We start from the raw sequence: 20,568 nt of genomic DNA on the forward strand, positions 1-20,568 counted from the left end.
CCAAAACTGGACTTTTAAAATAGATTTAAGCGAAATCATACGAAACAAGTTTTGCAAAAGGAAAAGTTGGGGACTGAATCACTCAGCGAGACTCAAATGGGCCTCGGAGCTCCATACAGGCTTCAAAGTTTCATCTTTTTTTGAGGACAGTAAATTGTAAGTGTATATGATTGAAAAAATCACAGTAGAACTGCTTACCTGTTTCTTTGGTCAGAAATTATGACTGAAAATCTCATAGATGGAATTAGATCTCCTTAGTGCGTACAATATTATAAATAGTGGGCTCAGCGGAGGTGGTGTGTTACAGCAATGGCATGTGGTTAGAAGCCCCCACCTGCAGAGGTAAGTCAACACTAAAAGCTTTCATTCCAAAGATCTGTCATAGATATAAAGGAAGTAGCCTTGTTTCTGCTGATGTTAGCGTACTTCAGACTTTAGGTAGTAGTTGCCTGCAAAGCCCTAAAATACATGATAGAACATTAAGTTTTATTTATGCTCATGTTAATGTGTCCAGTTAAACCTGAGCCCCTTAAAAAGTTCTGCAAAATAAAGAGCTACAATTTTAAACTCTAATCCTCCGCTTTGGATGGGAATACCATCAAGTCCACGCTTTTAAAGCCATAATGATTATATAACTGTAACTTCAATATGTCATGGCAAACTGCTAAAGTAACAAAGTGTGCCATTGATGCAGAAAAGAGACAGAAATCAATGAGAACAACATCCCAAAGCAACAACTAACCAATCCAGAACTTTCCTCCTCCTCCACCTCTGGGTCCAAGGATGAAGGCACTACACCATCGTTCACAACAAGTAAAGACGAAGATTAATTTCTTCTTTTGCATTACATGTGTCAAGTTTCTGGACAGTTATTATTTGGAACCAATAATTAAGCTCATATCTTCCCGAGTGGTTTGTTTTATAAAGTGTAGTAATTTACACAGTTTATAATCTGTGATGTTGAGGAAACCAGATTTTTGGACGGAAAGTTAACTTGATCAACCCAGGTTTGAAACATTGATACATCTGTTTTCTGGAATATGTCTTTTTTTCTTTCCAGTAACATGTGGAGAATTCCCCGTAGTTGCAGACGGTTTTGTTGAAAAAAGCGATGTCCGTTCTTTGCATTACGCGTGCCAACAATATTATAAATTAGTGGGCTCAGCGGAGGTGGTGTGTCACAGCGGTGGCATGTGGTCAGAAGCCCCCACCTGCAGACGTAAGTCAACACTAAAAGCTTTCATTCCAGAGATCTGTCATGGACATGGGGAAAAAAAATATTTGTGTCTCTTTTATACAGCCAACTACTGTTCTGTGAACACAGCTGATTATGAGGACTTAGTCAATCGTGGACTTGCATATTTCACAAATGGAGAGACGAAGAGACTGCCCTGTGGGTGGGCGTATGACAGTTTTGCTTTGGTCGAGTGCATTGATGGAATACCAAAGATATCCAAATGTAAGTATCACTTTAATATCTTTATATTTAAATGTGTTTGTAAGATGAGAGGAGTAAGATCCGTGTTTCAACAAAGTCTCCAGTTATTTGGAGTTGGTATAGCCTTGTGTGTGTGTGTGTGTGTGTGTGTGTGTGTGTGTGTGCTTACATATTTTGCAGAAAGTATCTGCTGATTATTACAGTTGGTCTATTAACAATTCAAAACAATATTAAACCTCAAGGTTTAATAAAGATACTGGAAAGTCAAATGATGGATTTGGTGTGAAACCTGGTTCCAAATGATCAGATTAAAATGTTTGGTGGTTTCCCAGAATTTCTCCTGTCCAAGCTGCTATCAGCTTTCATGACAATAACAGTATACTATCCCTGACATGGGAAGGGGAAATCTGAAAACACTTGACAGCTAAACTTGGTTTGGTGCACGTCTGTAGACTGAAAGCAACGAGAAACATCAAGCCTGACTCTGTGCAGAGGTCACAAAGCCCAGCTGAAAAACTATTTTAATGCTAACTACATGTGAGTTGTGACTCTAACTCAGTCTTCACTGGTTGTAGACTGAATTTCTGACTGCAAAAACCCTTCTTCAGACTTAAAGCCAGTGGACTCAACAATATCTACTGGTTTGACCATGGAGATAGAAAGATTAGCTTTAATTCTCTTTCCCACTAAGTGGGACGACGCAGTAGCTGATCCACACACTGCTACCTCCAGTGTTGTTGTGGTCTATTAATTACCAGCAGCAGCTTATCACTGTTCAGATCAGCAAGGATATCGCCTCTGCAGGCTTTCCAGTATCCTGGATTTGGTCCTTTTTTGATTGCTCCATGGAGAGCTGTGGAACACATCTCTAATTGCCTGTTTCAGTCAGAGACAGCCTGGCAGTGGGGTGAGGGTCACAAAACGTAACTGATCACAATGTAGATAATTCAATTGCATGTGAATTGAAAATGAGATGGTTGTGAAATTAAAAATAGCCACAACATATTGAAAAAATATTAAAATATCATCTTAACAAATCCGTTATGAAGAATTCTAAGCCGTGATTCATCGCTTTCTGTTCACGAGTTCAGGTTTAAACGGAACACTAAAAACTGGATAGAAACAGTGAAACCTGTAGACAATTCAAAAATGAGTCTTTTTCCTTCAGTGACGAGTCATTAACATTCTCTGTTGTGCCTCTTAATTATTTTTCACAGGTTGTAACCGGTTTCAAATTAACACAGTGAGTGATCATTTTACTGCATCTACAACATTGTATTAATGTTCCAGTCAGTGATGCACACATTCTATCTGGAAGTGTTGAATGAAGTATCACCACTCTGAACTCATCTTTTTTTTCATTTATATTTTACTTACTATTTAGTTGTTTATTTATCATGAAACCTGTGTTTTATTAACAGGGTTTCTGCTGGCGTCGGGGTTTGATGACAGACTGAAGCGTGGAAGATTTTGATTCAACTAATTATGATTCCACTGTCACACACTGCGATTGCTTTTCCTTTTTACGTATTAATACCACTTAAATGCAGGTTTTGTTTTGTCCAAGAGCTCAGAGCTGAAAGTAAATCAACTCGCATGTTACAGACTTCAATAAAGTTCTAACATGGGTTTCCAACTCAGCTGTGTTTTTGTGTTAAAATCTCAAACTCCATCCAGTCCTGATTGTCCTGCAGGGTCACAAGTGGCTGGAGGTGTACATCCTGGAGCTGGCAATCTGTCAGAGTCGCACACCTCGTTGTTCCCAATAATTTTATTGATGACACAACATTTGAGAGGAGCTTCATTAGTATTTCCGGATGTTACAAAGTTTCACATGTCCAACGCTTGGTTCTAAACAAATGGCCTCCAACTGACACAAAATCAAATCCAACAGCCAAACCTCTGAAAGCAACACAGAGTTTATCACTCTCAATGAACTTGATGGTTTTATTTCAACATTTTCCTCTAGACTAAGCTGCTCTTGTTAAACAGAAATCTTACATTACCCTCTTTATGGCTGTTAGGTTGTACAGGCTGTGCACAAATTACAGCATCTGTAAAGGCCAGACGTTTATTCCAACCAGTGTTAAAAGAATGTCACAAATGATTCTTTATATTATCAATTAACTTGGAGATATTTGCTTATTTATCTACTAAACATTGGAAGTGCGAACTAGCAACTCCAACTCCAACTCAAATACAACTAACATCTACATGCTCCCACTGGCACAGATTATAAAAAACAACAAAATAAACTACCATAGCTGTGCAGATGACACACAGATATATATATTACAATGTCACCAGGAGACCGCAGCCCTGTACAGACTCTTGGTAAATGCATTGAGGACATTAATGACTGGATGTGCCACAACTTTCTCCAGCTAAACAAAAACTAAATTGATGTGATTGTCTTTGGAGCCAAAGAGAAACGATTACAGGTCACCACAGAGATTCAGTCTATACACCTAAAACCTACCAACCAGGCCAGAAATCTGGGTGTACTCAGACCTAAGTTTGGAAAAATACATTAATGTAATAACAAAGTCAGCCTACTATCACCTTAAGAATATATCAAGGTTAAAAGATCTGATGTCTCAACAGGACCCGGAAAAACTTGATTACTGTAACAGCATCTTTACAGGTCTACCTAAAAAGTCAGTTAGACAACTGCAGCTCATTCAGAACTCTGCTGCTCGAGTCCTCACTAAGACCAAAAAAGTGGAGCACATCAGTCCAGCTCTGAGGTCTTTACACTGGCTGCCTGTCCATCAGAGGATAGACTTTACAGACTATATATATAATAGGAACAGGCCTGGGTCAAACATCCTCAGTAGCTTAAATACCAGACTTTAAGCTACTGAGCTTAAAGCCTCTAACCCTAACCCTGATACGGCACAATTCTTCTTCAGATAATTTGTCAGCTTTGAGCGGTGTCCACAGTACACAAAGATAAATGGACTTTCTCTAGTGAGGTAGTGTGCGCATATTAAACCATGATAGACTGTTTGACGTCGCTCTAAAAAGATTGATTGCAAAAACACATCCATCCACTTTCTGAACGTACCTCTATGCGTAACATGGAGACATAATTTGACAATACCGGGCTGAAAAAGGCTTTCATCAAACTACACATGAAGAATTGAAAGATGCTTTGACTCTGGTGTCCCTCCAAATGGGAAGGAAGTTTATTCAACTTTCTATTTCTCCATGTTGCAATGTTTACTGCACAAGACAACAAGATTAAAAACGATCTGAATGTAAAGGTAACTATTGAATATCCTTTGCTGCATATGCTCAGAGTTCATGTCTAAGATATAAAGTTAAGAAGGATTACATATCAATCATTACGTCACATATTAAAAAAAAGTACAAATATGTTGATGCAGCATTTCATTTCTCTTTTTTCCCAATGTTCATCAGAGGATAGACTGATGAACATTATGAACAGGACCTGTACACCTGTAAAAGACATGTAAAATGAAATGATTCAAAGGTTACAATTGAATATCATCACTTTCCATTTATTCTCTAACCCCAATCACAACAAAATCTTATGACCAAATCAGTTGATAGAAATCAAGGCAGGGCAGGGCAAGGCAAGGCATCTTTATTTATATAGCGCATTTCATACCACAGCATAAAAACAAGCAATTTAAAGAGAATTACACACAGTTAAAAGCAATCAAAGAAGAGGGGGAAAAAGACAAATATAAAACAATTAAGAGGATTTATAGCATTATGTTTTAAAATGATTTAAAGGAACTCAACCAGAAGCACACCGAAAGAGAAATGTTTTTAACCTGGATTCAAAGGTTATTTGAAATGCCTTTCCCAATATGCCTTGTTGTTTACTCCAGAGAGTCAGCAATGATTGACTGGTTGTAAACTGGACTATATACTGGACTTAATTATAAATCAGATATTCTGAAATGCTCCTCTGGTTTGATTGACTGTAATGTTTAAGAACACTGAATTTCAAAAATCAGTGCGGTTACTGTAAACTAAAGGAGGAAGTAAATGTAGACGCATTTCAAAGTGATCCCTTTTCTGCTAAAATGGATAAAATTGTTATTTCATGAGACAATGTGGATCATTTATTCTGGGAATGTCCCAGGCTGAGTGAGTTTTGGAAGAATATCCAGCACTAAACAATAGGTCCTCACAGAAGAAGTTGTACAGGAGGTAAGATTTGCATCAGCAAACGTAACCACACAGTTTCCACTTCTCTTGTTCTCCTCTTCTGCTCTTCTCCCTGTACACCAACAGCTGCACCTCCAGTCACCAGTCCGTCAAGCTCCTGAAGTTCGCAGATGACACCACTTTCATCAGACTTATCTGCACCTGGTGCAGGGAGAACAACCTGGAGCTCGACGCTCTAAAGACAGTGGAGATGGTTGTGGACTTCAGGAAGAACTCAGCCTCACCTACCCCCATCACCCTCTGTGACGCCACAACTGTGGAGTCCTTCCGCTTCCTGGGAACCATCATCTCCCAGGACCTCAAGTGGGAGCTGAACATCAGCTCTCTCATCAAGAAAGCCCAGCAGAGGATGTACTTCCTGCGGCAGCTGAAGAAATTCAACCTGCCAAGGACAATGATGGTGCACTTCTACTCCTCCATCATTGAGTCCATCCTCACCTCTTCCATCACCATCTGGTACGCTGCTGCCACTGCCAAGGACAAGGGCATCCTGTCCATCTGTGAGGACCTGTACACCTCCAGGACTCTGAGGCGGACAGGGAAGATTGTGGCTGATCCCTCGCACCCCAGTCACAAACTTTTTCAGACACTCCCCTCCGGCAGGAAGCTGCGGCCCATCAGGACCAAAACCTCACACCACAAGGACGGTTTCTTTCCATCAGCTACTAGCCTTATCAACAAGGCCCGGAGCCCCCCTGACACACTATATATATATATATATATACATATACATATATATATATATATATATATATATATATATATATATATACATATACATATACATATATATATATATATATATATATATATATATATATATATATATTAGTGATGCTCCGATCAGCATTTTTTGGACCGATCACCGATCACCAAAATCATGATCTGCCCGATTGCCGATCACTGCCGATCACAGAAGGAATCGGACATTTCCATGCCTTTCATCTAGCAGAGAGTGCACCATTTATAGAAATTAAACCGCCAGAGGTAGCTGGGGACATGTAGAACAAGAATCTGGTGGAGTCGGCAGAGAACATTTTGATTTGGTTCTAAAGGAAGTTTTCAAATCTGACTATGCAGAAATGAGTTTGATTCTGAATGTGCTTCAATAATTTTGTTCTATCATTTTGTTTTAATCATTAAAAAGAATGTAGTAAAAAAACAACCAAGTAATGACAGGTGTATGTATTCCAACAAATGAAAATCAACTTCGATATAGATTTCTGAGTTTACGGGGTGCACTTGAATGCACCATAAATCGCTCACACGCTTTACCGTACGACCCGATGTAAACGGGCACTCGATTTTCAAGTGTAGCTAGCGCGACCGTGCCTCTCCGAAGCGCAGATGGCGTGACCGCAGTAAGTTTCACATCTTTCTGACACACTTTGAAGAAATTCCAGACAGGAGAGGTCATGTTGTCGAGATGCACTGTAGAGGTTTTGCCTGTTCGGTTCTGTACACACGTCCCGTACCACATTAGAAAGTGGTTGCTAGTAATTTACGTCACGTGATCGGCATTTTGATCGGCATATTTTTCCGATCGCCGATCAGGCTATTTTTGGGCATTATCGGCCGATCATGATCGGCAGCCGATCGATCGGAGCATCACTAATATATATCTATATTGTTTGCACCTACTACACCAAGTCAAATTCCTTGTAAGTGAGAACCTACTTGGCAATAAACTTGATTCTGATTTTGATTCTGATTCTGTTTCACTTTTAAGCCATTTTTTATATACATATATTTTTTTTAACATTTACAGTAGTTGTACATCTTGGGTTTAGCCTGAAGAGACAAGCCTGCTCGCACACTCTTTCCCGCCTGCAGCTCTTCCTGCTTTTCAGATGTACCCTGGGTTACAGAAATCGACGGTGCACGATTACCCAAAATGACAGCCAAGCACACGGCGACAACAACAAACAGAGAACGAACGGAGTTATAGCTTGGCCTTGACTGAAAGTCTGTCCATTAACATAGCTGCATTGGTATTTCACATTGCTGCTCTTTGATAACAGAGGGAAATCACTTTGTCAAATACATTTTCTGAACAATCAAAGGACAGATGATTAAGCATTTCTTATCCGCTAAAAGAAAAGTTAAAAAAAAGAGCTCTTTGCTTTCATCAACCCAGTAAAAAAGTAAGAATTCACAACACATGAAGCAACAGCTGCACAACATATATTGCTCTGTTTTTTCTGTTTTAATCATCAATATAAAATTGATCAACATGTAAAATGTGCCTGTTTATACAAGCTCTGTTGACTTTGCATGGTGAAAGTTCAGCAGAGTGTTTACTATTTCTTCATTTCTTTTCTTTCAGGGGTAATTCCAACAATTATTAACTGTTCCAGATCTGAAAAGGCTCTTAACTTTGCTTTCTCGTGGTGATTTGACTTCAGACAACATGTGGGTGAGGCGTCTTGGATTTGCTCTCCTGGTTTGTATTCCAGGAGTGCTGCATGGTGAGTATATTTACATTTTGTTGTGAGAGACATCTGAAGTTGTTACAATTCTTAGAAGAAGGGGACTACTTGGATGGGTCTGAAAATTCAGATGATGTCCTGAAACGGTGAATGGATTGGAACAAAACAGAACAAGACTTTTGCCATGAAACAACTTTACAAAGGCACCTGTTAAAGTATGAAAGCAATTCATTTCTGAAAAGCATAACTGAACACAAGGAAACAACTCATTTAGCAAGATTGATGCGGTTTTATATGAAACTATGACAGAAATTCAGAGCATGTTAGAAAGCAAATAATATTCACTGACGAAAGAAATTTTTTTTTTTAAATTCAATTTAAAAATAAATTCATGCTTGCTCTTGCATCATTCCAGAATATTCCCCACTCCACAGTTAGGGTGGACTGATTTAACCTCAACATCAACCTGAAACATCAACTGACTTTTCAGTTCCATCCAATGGGTTGCTGACCTCAGCATTTCTAATTGCCAGCAAAGGTGTCCTAACTACCAACCGAGTCAGGGGCTGAAGCGGTCGGTTGCTGGGTTGGCAATTTCTTATTTCCCACCACAAAACTATCACTTTTCAGCATCCAGTTAAAACTGTTCAGAACAATTACTGGCTAAGGTAAGGATACAGCTTCCATCCAGGTAGGGGGGGACTGCATCTTATTGTAGAGGAACACAGATCTGAATACTTTATATTTCATTGTCATTTATTCTGAGTTTGAACTCTTCTGCCAAAGACAACTTCAGTCTCATCTATTTTATTTTCATGAGCCTTATAAGAAAATAGTTTGTTAGAAGTTAGTTAAATGTCACTGAGAACCAGTGTTAATTTTGTCAGCTTTTTTTAATTTAGTCTTAGTCTTAAGCCCTATTCGGACGGGACTAGTTTAATGGGGGGACCTGGGATAAAGTAATAATAACCGGGAAATCTAGTCCCGTCCGAACGCGCCATGTCAGTAAAGATATCGGAGTATGTCGGTAAACTTTGCCGAGAATTCTACCTCCTGTGAAAGGGTCCGGAGTATCTACCATAGGTAATACTAATCCCGTGTGAATGCGACCTTCGGTAATAAGTACGGAATATGTCGTCACATCCTTTTAAAGAGAGAAACAATTAGGTGTAAAATAGAAAATTACACTTAAGTTTTTTTGTGCAATCCTTTTTTTAAACTATACTTTACATTCAGGTAAAATAAGTATCCTGAGCAAAACTTTTGGTGAACAGTACTTTACATTAAGGTCAAAAATGAATAAATCTTCTGTTCTGTTATACTGTACAATACGTTTTAGTAATACTTATCATTCAGGTAAACAAACAAAAAAGTCTTCTGCGTTTGTATACAATAATTTTGGAGCAGAATGCTTTATATTTAAGAAAACTCCTCCCATGTTAGATGAATATTACAGGGATTTCTTGTCCCGTCCGAATTGGTCATTTCTTCTCCCTGGCGTCGTCTGGTAACCAACATTACCATACGTCCCCCCATTGAACTAGTCCCGTCCGAATAGGGCTTTAGTCACAATGTCGAAAATCAATTTTAGTCTTAGTCAAATTTTAGTCATTTTAGTCAACACTGTACATAATAGAACTTCTCCACACACGGCGGCATGATCAATCATTATCATGCAGGTTGTTTTGTTGTCCTTTGCGTTGTAAACAAAATGGCTCCATACATCCAGGCGTTGTTTTCGCCCAGCTCCAACAAACCGTATACCGGTATCCAAGCCCGACGCCATGACTGGACTACAAAGTTGAACTAGCTACAGTTAAGTTATAGCTAGCTACCGGCTACGTTACTTGACATGGGAAGGGCCTAAACTCAACTGAACGACTACTGATTGCGCCGCGCGAGGCACTGTGGGACAGGCGCCGTGCAGGGACAAACAGGGCAACAGCGCGTAATCTTCTATGAAGTTCAAGTGTAGTGAAGACACTGGGCTAAATTATATCAGGCGTTAGTTCAGGGGTTAACACAAAGTTCACACTGGGGTGCCGGCCAGAACACCAACTTAAAGCTGCAGTCTGCAGGATTTGTTATTGTCATACGTAAAGTCCTAATTTTTGGCATTTTAAGAGTTTACATGATCTATCAGAACGCTTGAAGTTGAAAACGGTGACCTCCGTAGTCGCAAAATGCAAGAAATGCTTATTTTTTAACCGAAAAATAAAAAGTTATTCAACTTCCTGTCCCGCCCCATCAAAACACATGAGAACTCGTGCACGTCTACGTACACGCCAGATGCGCGTACACGACTCCTCATTCATCAACTCACCTGTCATTTGCGATCATGGAAGACACAGTAAGTAGACTAGCCCGTAATGAAGTTCAATAGTCTAGATAAATAAGCGTGGGGACGAGCCTACCTTGTATCGCGCGTGCACAATCGGTGATTGACAGGCAGCAGAGCCCAGCTCGTAACCTGATTGGTTAACTTTTACCGGTCCGGTCTGCAATTTTGTAAACAAACCTGCTGGCTTTGGAGGGACCTAGCGGGACATATAGGGGACCTAGAGAACTCGTTTTTTTTGTATTGGGGTATTTAATGTACTACTTTCAGAATCCCCGGACAGTTCCAGGCATTATGCTTGAAAAAGAGTTGCAGACTGCAGCTTTAAGGCCAATCAAACTTCCAGAGGGTCCAAAGGAAGAGGCAGGTTAATGATGGTTCAGGTGATTTATTTCCCTTTTGTTGCAGGCAATAAGGTCATGTGTGTGGTTTCCTATCAAAAGAACAATAAAGAATACCCAAAAGAATAAAGAATAAGCTCCTTCTCTCTAATAAAGGAGTACTGAAAATCTCCATTTTCCTCTAATTCCCACTATCACAGTCCTAAACACACTTCACCTGACTTATTATCATTAAACACATAAACAAGATCACATGGTAACATGGTAACATTACGTAACACTCACTGTAAACATCACACTAATGAGTCGGAGCGGTAACAACAGACATAACACGTGACGTGACGTACACTCAATCAGAGGCAGGTGAGCTAAATGCTACAACTAGCATACACATGGCGAGTTACACATCAAAGCAACAGAAGCTACGGCTGCAGCAACCTGAATACATTACATAAACAATATATACAGCCATACTTACGTTTCATTTACGCACACACCACTTGCCGGGACATTAATCAACAGCTCGATCTTCCCTCTGTCGACTCATCAGAGCACACACGTGTTCGAACTGAGCACCGACAGTTACGCTACATGACCAGCAGGGGGCCGCTCCGCTCTGAACTGACCAACACAATACATCTATAAACGTAACAAATCTCAACTTAGGAGCCTTTTCTACATCAAGAAACACTTACAAATTAATTATAAACAATTACATTTTTTAATGTCCATTCGTCCATGGCTTGTAAATTTCGTCTTGTCTTAGTCTCGTTAACGAAAATCATTTTTTATTCTTGTCATATTTTTATTTTCTGGAAGCAATTTTGTGCGTCATCGTCTCGTCATCGTCACGGGAAAAAGGGGCGTTAACGAAATATTTTCGTCATCGTCCTGGTTGACGAAATTAACACTGCTGAGAACTCCACCCAAAAGCAACAACTAACCAGTGTCTCTGCTGTGTATCCTACAGGATCTTGTACCTGTTCCGGGACAAATGAGAGCGACTCCCAACTTCTTTTTACAACACGTAAAGAATCTGATTCTTTTCTTCTTTAACGCACACATGTTTTAGTCAATATCTCAACCAGACAGATCATCTGACTGATTTCTATGTATTTAATATATGTTGCTGGAAATTACAAATCAGAGTCAATAATAAAGCTGATGTCATTCTTTCTGACTTGTTTATAAAATGGACCTATCTGTAATACTAAGTAAAATGTAATGAGCAATGGAAAGATGATCAACTCCGGTGTAAAAGCTTGATATGTGTGTATTCTGAAAGATGTTTTAATTTCTATTTTCAGTTGACAAATGTGGAAGAATGCCTCTCGTTTCACATGGTGTTTTTGAACAAATTGGACGATATGTTTTGAAGTACCAGTGCATCGATTCTTACAAACAAGAGGGTCCAGACATAGTGGTGTGTTACAGCAATGGCACATGGTCTGAAATACCCACCTGCAGAGGTAAAAGCCAACATTTAAAGCTTTCATTCCAAAGATCTGTCATCTGTGTGTGGAAAACGGGAATTTATGTGGCTTACATGAACATCAATACATATCATAATTCAGGTTAACAGAGATATTTGTCAGTGCAAAAACTGGACTTTTAAAATAGATTTAAACATGTTAGTCCAAGCGAAATCATACGAAACAAATTTCTCAAAAGGAAAAGCTGGGGACTGAATCACTCAGCGAGACTCAAATGGGCCTCGGAGCTCCATACAGGCTTCAAAGTTTCATCTTTTTACATCTTTTTTTGAGGACAGTAAATTGTAAGTGTATATGATTGAAAAAATCACGGTAGAACTGCTTACCTGTTTCTTTGGTCAGAAATTATGACTGAAAATCTCATAGATGGAATTAGATCTCCTTAGTGCGTACAATATTATAAATAGTGGGCTCAGCGGAGGTGGTGTGTTACAGCAATGGCATGTGGTTAGAAGCCCCCACCTGCAGAGGTAAGTCAACACTAAAAGCTTTCATTCCAAAGATCTGTCATAGATATAAAGGAAGTAGCCTTGTTTCTGCTGATGTTAGCGTACTTCAGACTTTAGGTAGTAGTTGCCTGCAAAGCCCTAAAATACATGATAGAACATTAAGTTTTATTTATGCTCATGTTAATGTGTCCAGTTAAACCTGAGCCCCTTAAAAAGTTCTGCAAAATAAAGAGCTACAATTTTAAACTCTAATCCTCTGCTTTGGATGGGAATACCCTCAAGTCCACACTTTTAAAGCCATAATGATTATATAACTGTAACTTCAATATGTCATGGCAAACTGCTAAAGTAACAAAGTGTGCCATTGATGCAGAAAAGAGACAGAAATCAATGAGAACAACATCCCAAAGCAACAACTAACCAATCCAGAACTTTCCTCCTCCTCCACCTCTGGGTCCAAGGATGAAGGCACTACACCATCGTTCACAACAAGTAAAGACGAAGATTAATTTCTTCTTTTGCATTACATGTGTCAAGTTTCTGGACAGTTATTATTTGGAACCAATAATTAAGCTCATATCTTCCCGAGTGGTTTGTTTTATAAAGTGTAGTAATTTACACAGTTTATAATCTGTGATGTTGAGGAAACCAGATTTTTGGACGGAAAGTTAACTTGATCAACTCAGGTTTGAAACATTGATACATCTGTTTTCTGGAATATGTCTTTTTTTCTTTCCAGCTGATAAATGTGGAGAATTCCCCGTAGTTACAGACGGTGTTGTTGAAAAAAGCGATGGCCGTGCTTTGCATTACGCGTGCCAACAATATTATAAATTAGTGGGCTCAGCGGAGGTGGTGTGTCACAGCGGTGGCACGTGGTCAGAAGCCCCCACCTGCAGACGTAAGTCAACACTAAAAGCTTTCATTCCAAAGATCTGTCATGGACATGGGGAAAAAATATATTTGTGTCTCTTTTATACAGCCAACTACTGTTCTGTGAACACAGCTGATTATGAGGACTTAGTCAATCGTGGACTTGCATATTTCACAAATGGAGAGACGAAGAGACTGCCCTGTGGGTGGGCGTATGACAGTTTTGCTTTGGTCGAGTGCATTGATGGAATACCAAAGATATCCAAATGTAAGTATCACTTTAATATCTTTATATTTAAATGTGTTTGTAAGATGAGAGGAGTAAGATCCGTGTTTCAACAAAGTCTCCAGTTATTTGGAGTTGGTATAGCCTTGTGTGTGTGTGTGTGTGTGTGTGTGTGTGCTTACATATTTTGCAGAAAGTATCTGCTGATTATTACAGTTGGTCTATTAACAATTCAAAACAATATTAAACCTCAAGGTTTAATAAAGATACTGGAAAGTCAAATGATGGATTTGGTGTGAAACCTGGTTCCAAATGATCAGATTAAAATGTTTGGTGGTTTCCCAGAATTTCTCCTGTCCAAGCTGCTATCAGCTTTCATGACAATAACAGTATACTATCCCTGACATGGGAAGGGGAAATCTGAAAACACTTGACAGCTAAACTTGGTTTGGTGCACGTCTGTAGACTGAAAGCAACGAGAAACATCAAGCCTGACTCTGTGCAGAGGTCACAAAGCCCAGCTGAAAAACTATTTTAATGCTAACTACATGTGAGTTGTGACTCTAACTCAGTCTTCACTGGTTGTAGACTGAATTTCTGACTGCAAAAACCCTTCTTCAGACTTAAAGCCAGTGGACTCAACAATATCTACTGGTTTGACCATGGAGATAGAAAGATTAGCTTTAATTCTCTTTCCCACTAAGTGGGACGACGCAGTAGCTGATCCACACACTGCTACCTCCAGTGTTGTTGTGGTCTATTAATTACCAGCAGCAGCTTATCACTGTTCAGATCAGCAAGGATATCGCCTCTGCAGGCTTTCCAGTATCCTGGATTTGGTCCTTTTTTGATTGCTCCATGGAGAGCTGTGGAACACATCTCTAATTGCCTGTTTCAGTCAGAGACAGCCTGGCAGTGGGGTGAGGGTCACAAAACGTAACTGATCACAATGTAGATAATTCAATTGCGTGTGAATTGAAAATGAGATGGTTGTGAAATTAAAAATAGCCACAACATATTGAAAAAATATTAAAATATCATCTTAACAAATCCGTTATGAAGAATTCTAAGCCGTGATTCATCGCTTTCTGTTCACGAGTTCAGGTTTAAACAGAACACTAAAAACTGGATAGAAACAGTGAAACCTGTAGACAATTCAAAAATGAGTCTTTTTCCTTCAGTGACGAGTCATTAACATTCTCTGTTGTGCCTCTTAATTATTTTTCACAGGTTGTAACCGGTTTCAAATTAACACAGTGAGTGATCATTTTACTGCATCTACAACATTGTATTAATGTTCCAGTCAGTGATGCACACATTCTATCTGGAAGTGTTGAATGAAGTATCACCACTCTGAACTCATCTTTTTTTTCATTTATATTTTACTTACTATTTAGTTGTTTATTTATCATGAAACCTGTGTTTTATTAACAGGGTTTCTGCTGGCGTCGGGGTTTGATGACAGACTGAAGCGTGGAAGATTTTGATTCAACTAATTATGATTCCACTGTCACACACTGCGATTGCTTTTCCTTTTTACGTATTAATACCACTTAAATGCAGGTTTTGTTTTGTCCAAGAGCTCAGAGCTGAAAGTAAATCAACTCGCATGTTACAGACTTCAATAAAGTTCTAACATGGGTTTCCAACTCAGCTGTGTTTTTGTGTTAAAATCTCAAACTCCATCCAGTCCTGATTGTCCTGCAGGGTCACAAGTGGCTGGAGGTGTACATCCTGGAGCTGGCAATCTGTCAGAGTCGCACACCTTGTTGTTCCCAATAATTTTATTGATGACACAACATTTGAGAGGAGCTTCATTAGTATTTCCGGATGTTACAAAGTTTCACATGTCCAACGCTTGGTTCTAAACAAATGGCCTCCAACTGACACAAAATCAAATCCAACAGCCAAACCTCTGAAAGCAACACAGAGTTTATCACTCTCAATGAACTTGATGGTTTTATTTCAACATTTTCCTCTAGACTAAGCTGCTCTTGTTAAACAGAAATCTTACATTACCCTCTTTATGGCTGTTAGGTTGTACAGGCTGTGCACAAATTACAGCATCTGTAAAGGCCAGACGTTTATTCCAACCAGTGTTAAAAGAATGTCACAAATGATTCTTTATATTATCAATTAACTTGGAGATATTTGCTTATTTATCTACTAAACATTGGAAGTGCGAACTAGCAACTCCAACTCCAACTCAAATACAACTAACATCTACATGCTCCCACTGGCACAGATTATAAAAAACAACAAAATAAACTACCATAGCTGTGCAGATGACACACAGATATATATATTACAATGTCACCAGGAGACCGCAGCCCTGTACAGACTCTTGGTAAATGCATTGAGGACATTAATGACTGGATGTGCCACAACTTTCTCCAGCTAAACAAAAACTAAATTGATGTGATTGTCTTTGGAGCCAAAGAGAAACGATTACAGGTCACCACAGAGATTCAGTCTATACACCTAAAACCTACCAACCAGGCCAGAAATCTGGGTGTACTCAGACCTAAGTTTGGAAAAACACATTAATGTGATAACAAAGTCAGCCTACTATCACCTTAAGAATATATCAAGGTTAAAAGATCTGATGTCTCAACAGGACCCGGAAAAACTTGATTACTGTAACAGCATCTTTCCAGGTCTACCTAAAAAGTCAGTTAGACAACTGCAGCTCATTCAGAACTCTGCTGCTCGAGTCCTCACTAAGACCAAAAAAGTGGAGCACATCAGTCCAGCTCTGAGGTCTTTACACTGGCTGCCTGTCCATCAGAGGATAGACTTTACAGACTATATATATAATAGGAACAGGCCTGGGTCAAACATCCTCAGTAGCTTAAATACCAGACTTTAAGCTACTGAGCTTAAAGCCCCTAACCCTAACCCTGATACGGCACAATTCTTCTTCAGATAATTTGTCAGCTTTGAGCGGTGTCCACAGTACACAAAGATAAATGGACTTTCTCTAGTGAGGTAGTGTACGCATATTAAACCATGATAGACTGTATGAGGTTGCTTTAAAAAGATTGATTGACAAAAAACAAGCAGTAGTTACTAATACTGGAGAATGTGATTACTAGAATAGGAAAAAAACAAAAACAAAGACAGGTGGTGCAGGCGGCAGATAGTGCAAGTCCGGCCCAAAGATGGATACATGGGTCCGGACTTTGGGGGCCACGAGGCTGCAAGACGGGACTAAAGAGAAGACAAGACTGAAAAACTAGATTTGTGCCAACTGTTTGTATGTGGCTGAAAGCTGAGGAGCTCTGTTGAATAACACGACTGCGTATTCTCAGATAACAGGCCCACTGTGCTCCTCTATTGGAAGAGTTGGTCAGTACAAGATTTCAATTAAGTAATCCCAGTTTCCCTTTTGCGTGCAAAAACACATCCATCCACTTTCTGAACGTACCTCTATGCGTAACATGGAGACATAATTTGACAATACCGGGCTGAAAAAGGCTTTCATCAAACTACACATGAAGAATTGAAAGATGCTTTGTTTTACTGTGGTGTCCCTCCAAATAGGAAGGAAGTTTATTCAACTTTCTATTTCTCCATGTTGCAATGTTTACTGCACAAGACAACAAGATTAAAAACGATCTGAATGTAAAGGTAACTATTGAATATCCTTTGCTGCATATGCTCAGAGTTCATGTCTAAGATATAAAGTTAAGAAGGATTACATATCAATCATTACGTCACATATTAAAAAAAAGTACAAATATGTTGATGCAGCATTTCATTTCTCTTTTTTCCCAATGTTCATCAGAGGATAGACTGATGAACATTATGAACAGGACCTGTACACCTGTAAAAGACATGTAAAATGAAATGATTCAAAGGTTACAATTGAATATCATCACTTTCCATTTATTCTCTAACCCCAATCACAACAAAATCTTATGACCAAATCAGTTGATAGAAATCAAGGCAGGGCAGGGCAAGGCAAGGCATCTTTATTTATATAGCGCATTTCATACCACAGCATAAAAACAAGCAATTTAAAGAGAATTACACACAGTTAAAAGCAATCAAAGAAGAGGGGGAAAAAGACAAATATAAAACAATTAAGAGGATTTATAGCATTATGCTTTAAAATGATTTAAAGGAACTCAACCAGAAGCACACCGAAAGAGAAATGTTTTTAACCTGGATTCAAAGGTTATTTGAAATGCCTTTCCCAATATGCCTTGTTGTTTACTCCAGAGAGTCAGCAATGATTGACTGGTTGTAAACTGGACTATATACTGGACTTAATTATAAATCAGATATTCTGAAATGCTCCTCTGGTTTGATTGACTGTAATGTTTAAGAACACTGAATTTCAAAAATCAGTGCGGTTACTGTAAACTAAAGGAGGAAGTAAATGTAGACGCATTTCAAAGTGATCCCTTTTCTGCTAAAATGGATAAAATTGTTATTTCATGAGACAATGTGGATCATTTATTCTGGGAATGTCCCAGGCTGAGTGAGTTTTGGAAGAATATCCAGCACTAAACAATAGGTCCTCACAGAAAAAGTTGTACAGGAGGTAAGATTTGCATCAGCAAACGTAACCACACAGTTTCCACTTCTCTTGTTCTCCTCTTCTGCTCTTCTCCCTGTACACCAACAGCTGCACCTCCAGTCACCAGTCCGTCAAGCTCCTGAAGTTCGCAGATGACACCACTTTCATCAGACTTATCTGCACCTGGTGCAGGGAGAACAACCTGGAGCTCGACGCTCTAAAGACAGTGGAGATGGTTGTGGACTTCAGGAAGAACTCAGCCTCACCTACCCCCATCACCCTCTGTGACACCACAACTGTGGAGTCCTTCCGCTTCCTGGGAACCATCATCTCCCAGGACCTCAAGTGGGAGCTGAACATCAGCTCTCTCATCAAGAAAGCCCAGCAGAGGATGTACTTCCTGCGGCAGCTGAAGAAATTCAACCTGCCAAGGACAATGATGGTGCACTTCTACTCCTCCATCATTGAGTCCATCCTCACCTCTTCCATCACCATCTGGTACGCTGCTGCCACTGCCAAGGACAAGGGCATCTTGTCCATCTGTGAGGACCTGTACACCTCCAGGACTCTGAGGCGGACAGGGAAGATTGTGGCTGATCCCTCGCACCCCAGTCACAAACTTTTTCAGACACTCCCCTCCGGCAGGAAGCTGCGGCCCATCAGGACCAAAACCTCACGCCACAAGGACGGTTTCTTTCCATCAGCTACTAGCCTTATCAACAAGGCCCGGAGCCCCCCTGACACTGACTCTCTCCCTCTCCCCTTCCAGACCTACAAGCTACATTAACGTAGCATCTTCAAACCTTCTGCGTTACATTAACACATAGTCTATAGTCTATATTGTATATATATCTAGATTCTGTATATATATATATCTATATTGTTTGCACCAACTACACCAAGTCAAATTCCTAAGTAAGTGAGAACCTACTTGGCAATAAACTTGATTCTGATTTTGATTCTGATTCTGTTTCACTTTTAAGCCATTTTTTATATACATATATTTTTTTTAACATTTACAGTAGTTGTACATCTTGGGTTTAGCCTGAAGAGACAAGCCTGCTCGCACACTCTTTCCCGCCTGCAGCCCTTCCTGCTTTTCAGATGTACCCTGGGTTACAGAAATCGACGGTGCACGATTACCCAAAATGACAGCCAAGCACACGGCGACAACAACAAACAGAGAACGAACGGAGTTATAGCTTGGCCTTGACTGAAAGTCTGTCCATTAACATAGCTGCATTGGTATTTCACATTGCTGCTCTTTGATAACAGAGGGAAATAACTTTGTCAAATACATCTTCTGAACAATCAAAGGACAGATGATTAAGCATTTCTTATCCGCTAAAAGAAAAGTTAAAAAAAAGAGCTCTTTGCTTTCATCAACCCAGTAAAAAAGTAAGAATTCACAACACATGAAGCAACAGCTGCACAACATATATTGCTCTGTGTTTTCTGTTTTAATCATCAATATAAAATTGATCAACATGTAAAATGTGCCTGTTTATACAAGCTCTGTTGACTTTGCATGGTGAAAGTTCAGCAGAGTGTTTACTATTTCTTCATTTCTTTTCTTTCAGGGGTAATTCCAACAATTATTAACTGTTCCAGATCTGAAAAGGCTCTTAACTTTGCTTTCTCGTGGTGATTTGACTTCAGACAACATGTGGGTGAGGTGTCTTGGATTTGCTCTCCTGGTTTGTATTCCAGGAGTGCTGCATGGTGAGTATATTTACATTTTGTTGTGAGAGACATCTGAAGTTGTTACAATTCTTAGAAGAAGGGGACTACTTGGATGGGTCTGAAAATTCAAATGATGTCCTGAAACGGTGAATGGATTGGAACAAAACAGAACAAGACTTTTGCCATGAAACAACTTTACAAAGGCACCTGTTAAAGTATGAAAGCAATTCATTTCTGAAAAGCATAACTGAACACAAGGAAACAACTCATTTAGCAAGATTGATGCGGTTTTATATGAAACTATGACAGATATTCAGAGCATGTTAGAAAGCAAATAATATTCACTGACGAAAGAAATTTTTTTTTTTAATTAAATTTAAAAATAAATTCATGCTTGCTCTTGCATCATTCCAGAATATTCCCCACTCCACAGTTAGGGTGGACTGATTTAACCTCAACATCAACCTGAAACATCAACTGACTTTTCAGTTCCATCCAATGGGTTGCTGACCTCAGCATTTCTAATTGCCAGCAAAGGTGTCCTAACTACCAACCGAGTCAGGGGCTGAA

At 39.4% G+C, this 20,568-nt stretch overlaps 1 protein-coding gene and 1 long non-coding RNA gene across 2 annotated transcripts; both read left to right on the forward strand.

The window, feature by feature from the left end:
* Window positions 1–1,091: 1,091 nt before the first annotated feature.
* Window positions 1,092–3,066, forward strand: LOC142399367 (uncharacterized). Its single transcript, XR_012772864.1, has 4 exons — window positions 1,092–1,219; window positions 1,301–1,459; window positions 2,656–2,681; window positions 2,860–3,066. It is a non-coding gene; the product is annotated as an uncharacterized LOC142399367 (long non-coding RNA).
* A 3,833-nt stretch (window positions 3,067–6,899) lies between these two features.
* On the forward strand, window positions 6,900–15,431 carry LOC142399366 (beta-2-glycoprotein 1-like). Its single transcript, XM_075483990.1, has 8 exons — window positions 6,900–7,002; window positions 7,968–8,109; window positions 11,720–11,776; window positions 12,057–12,218; window positions 13,431–13,592; window positions 13,674–13,832; window positions 15,021–15,046; window positions 15,225–15,431. The coding sequence occupies exons 2-8, from the start codon at window positions 8,052–8,054 to the stop codon at window positions 15,258–15,260; spliced, it is 660 nt and encodes a 219-aa protein (XP_075340105.1). The 5' UTR covers window positions 6,900–7,002; window positions 7,968–8,051; the 3' UTR covers window positions 15,261–15,431.
* Window positions 15,432–20,568: the final 5,137 nt, after the last annotated feature.

Source organism: Odontesthes bonariensis, chromosome 14 (genome assembly GCF_027942865.1).
Source record: "Odontesthes bonariensis isolate fOdoBon6 chromosome 14, fOdoBon6.hap1, whole genome shotgun sequence".
In the NCBI taxonomy this organism is placed as follows: Eukaryota; Metazoa; Chordata; class Actinopteri; order Atheriniformes; family Atherinopsidae; genus Odontesthes; species Odontesthes bonariensis.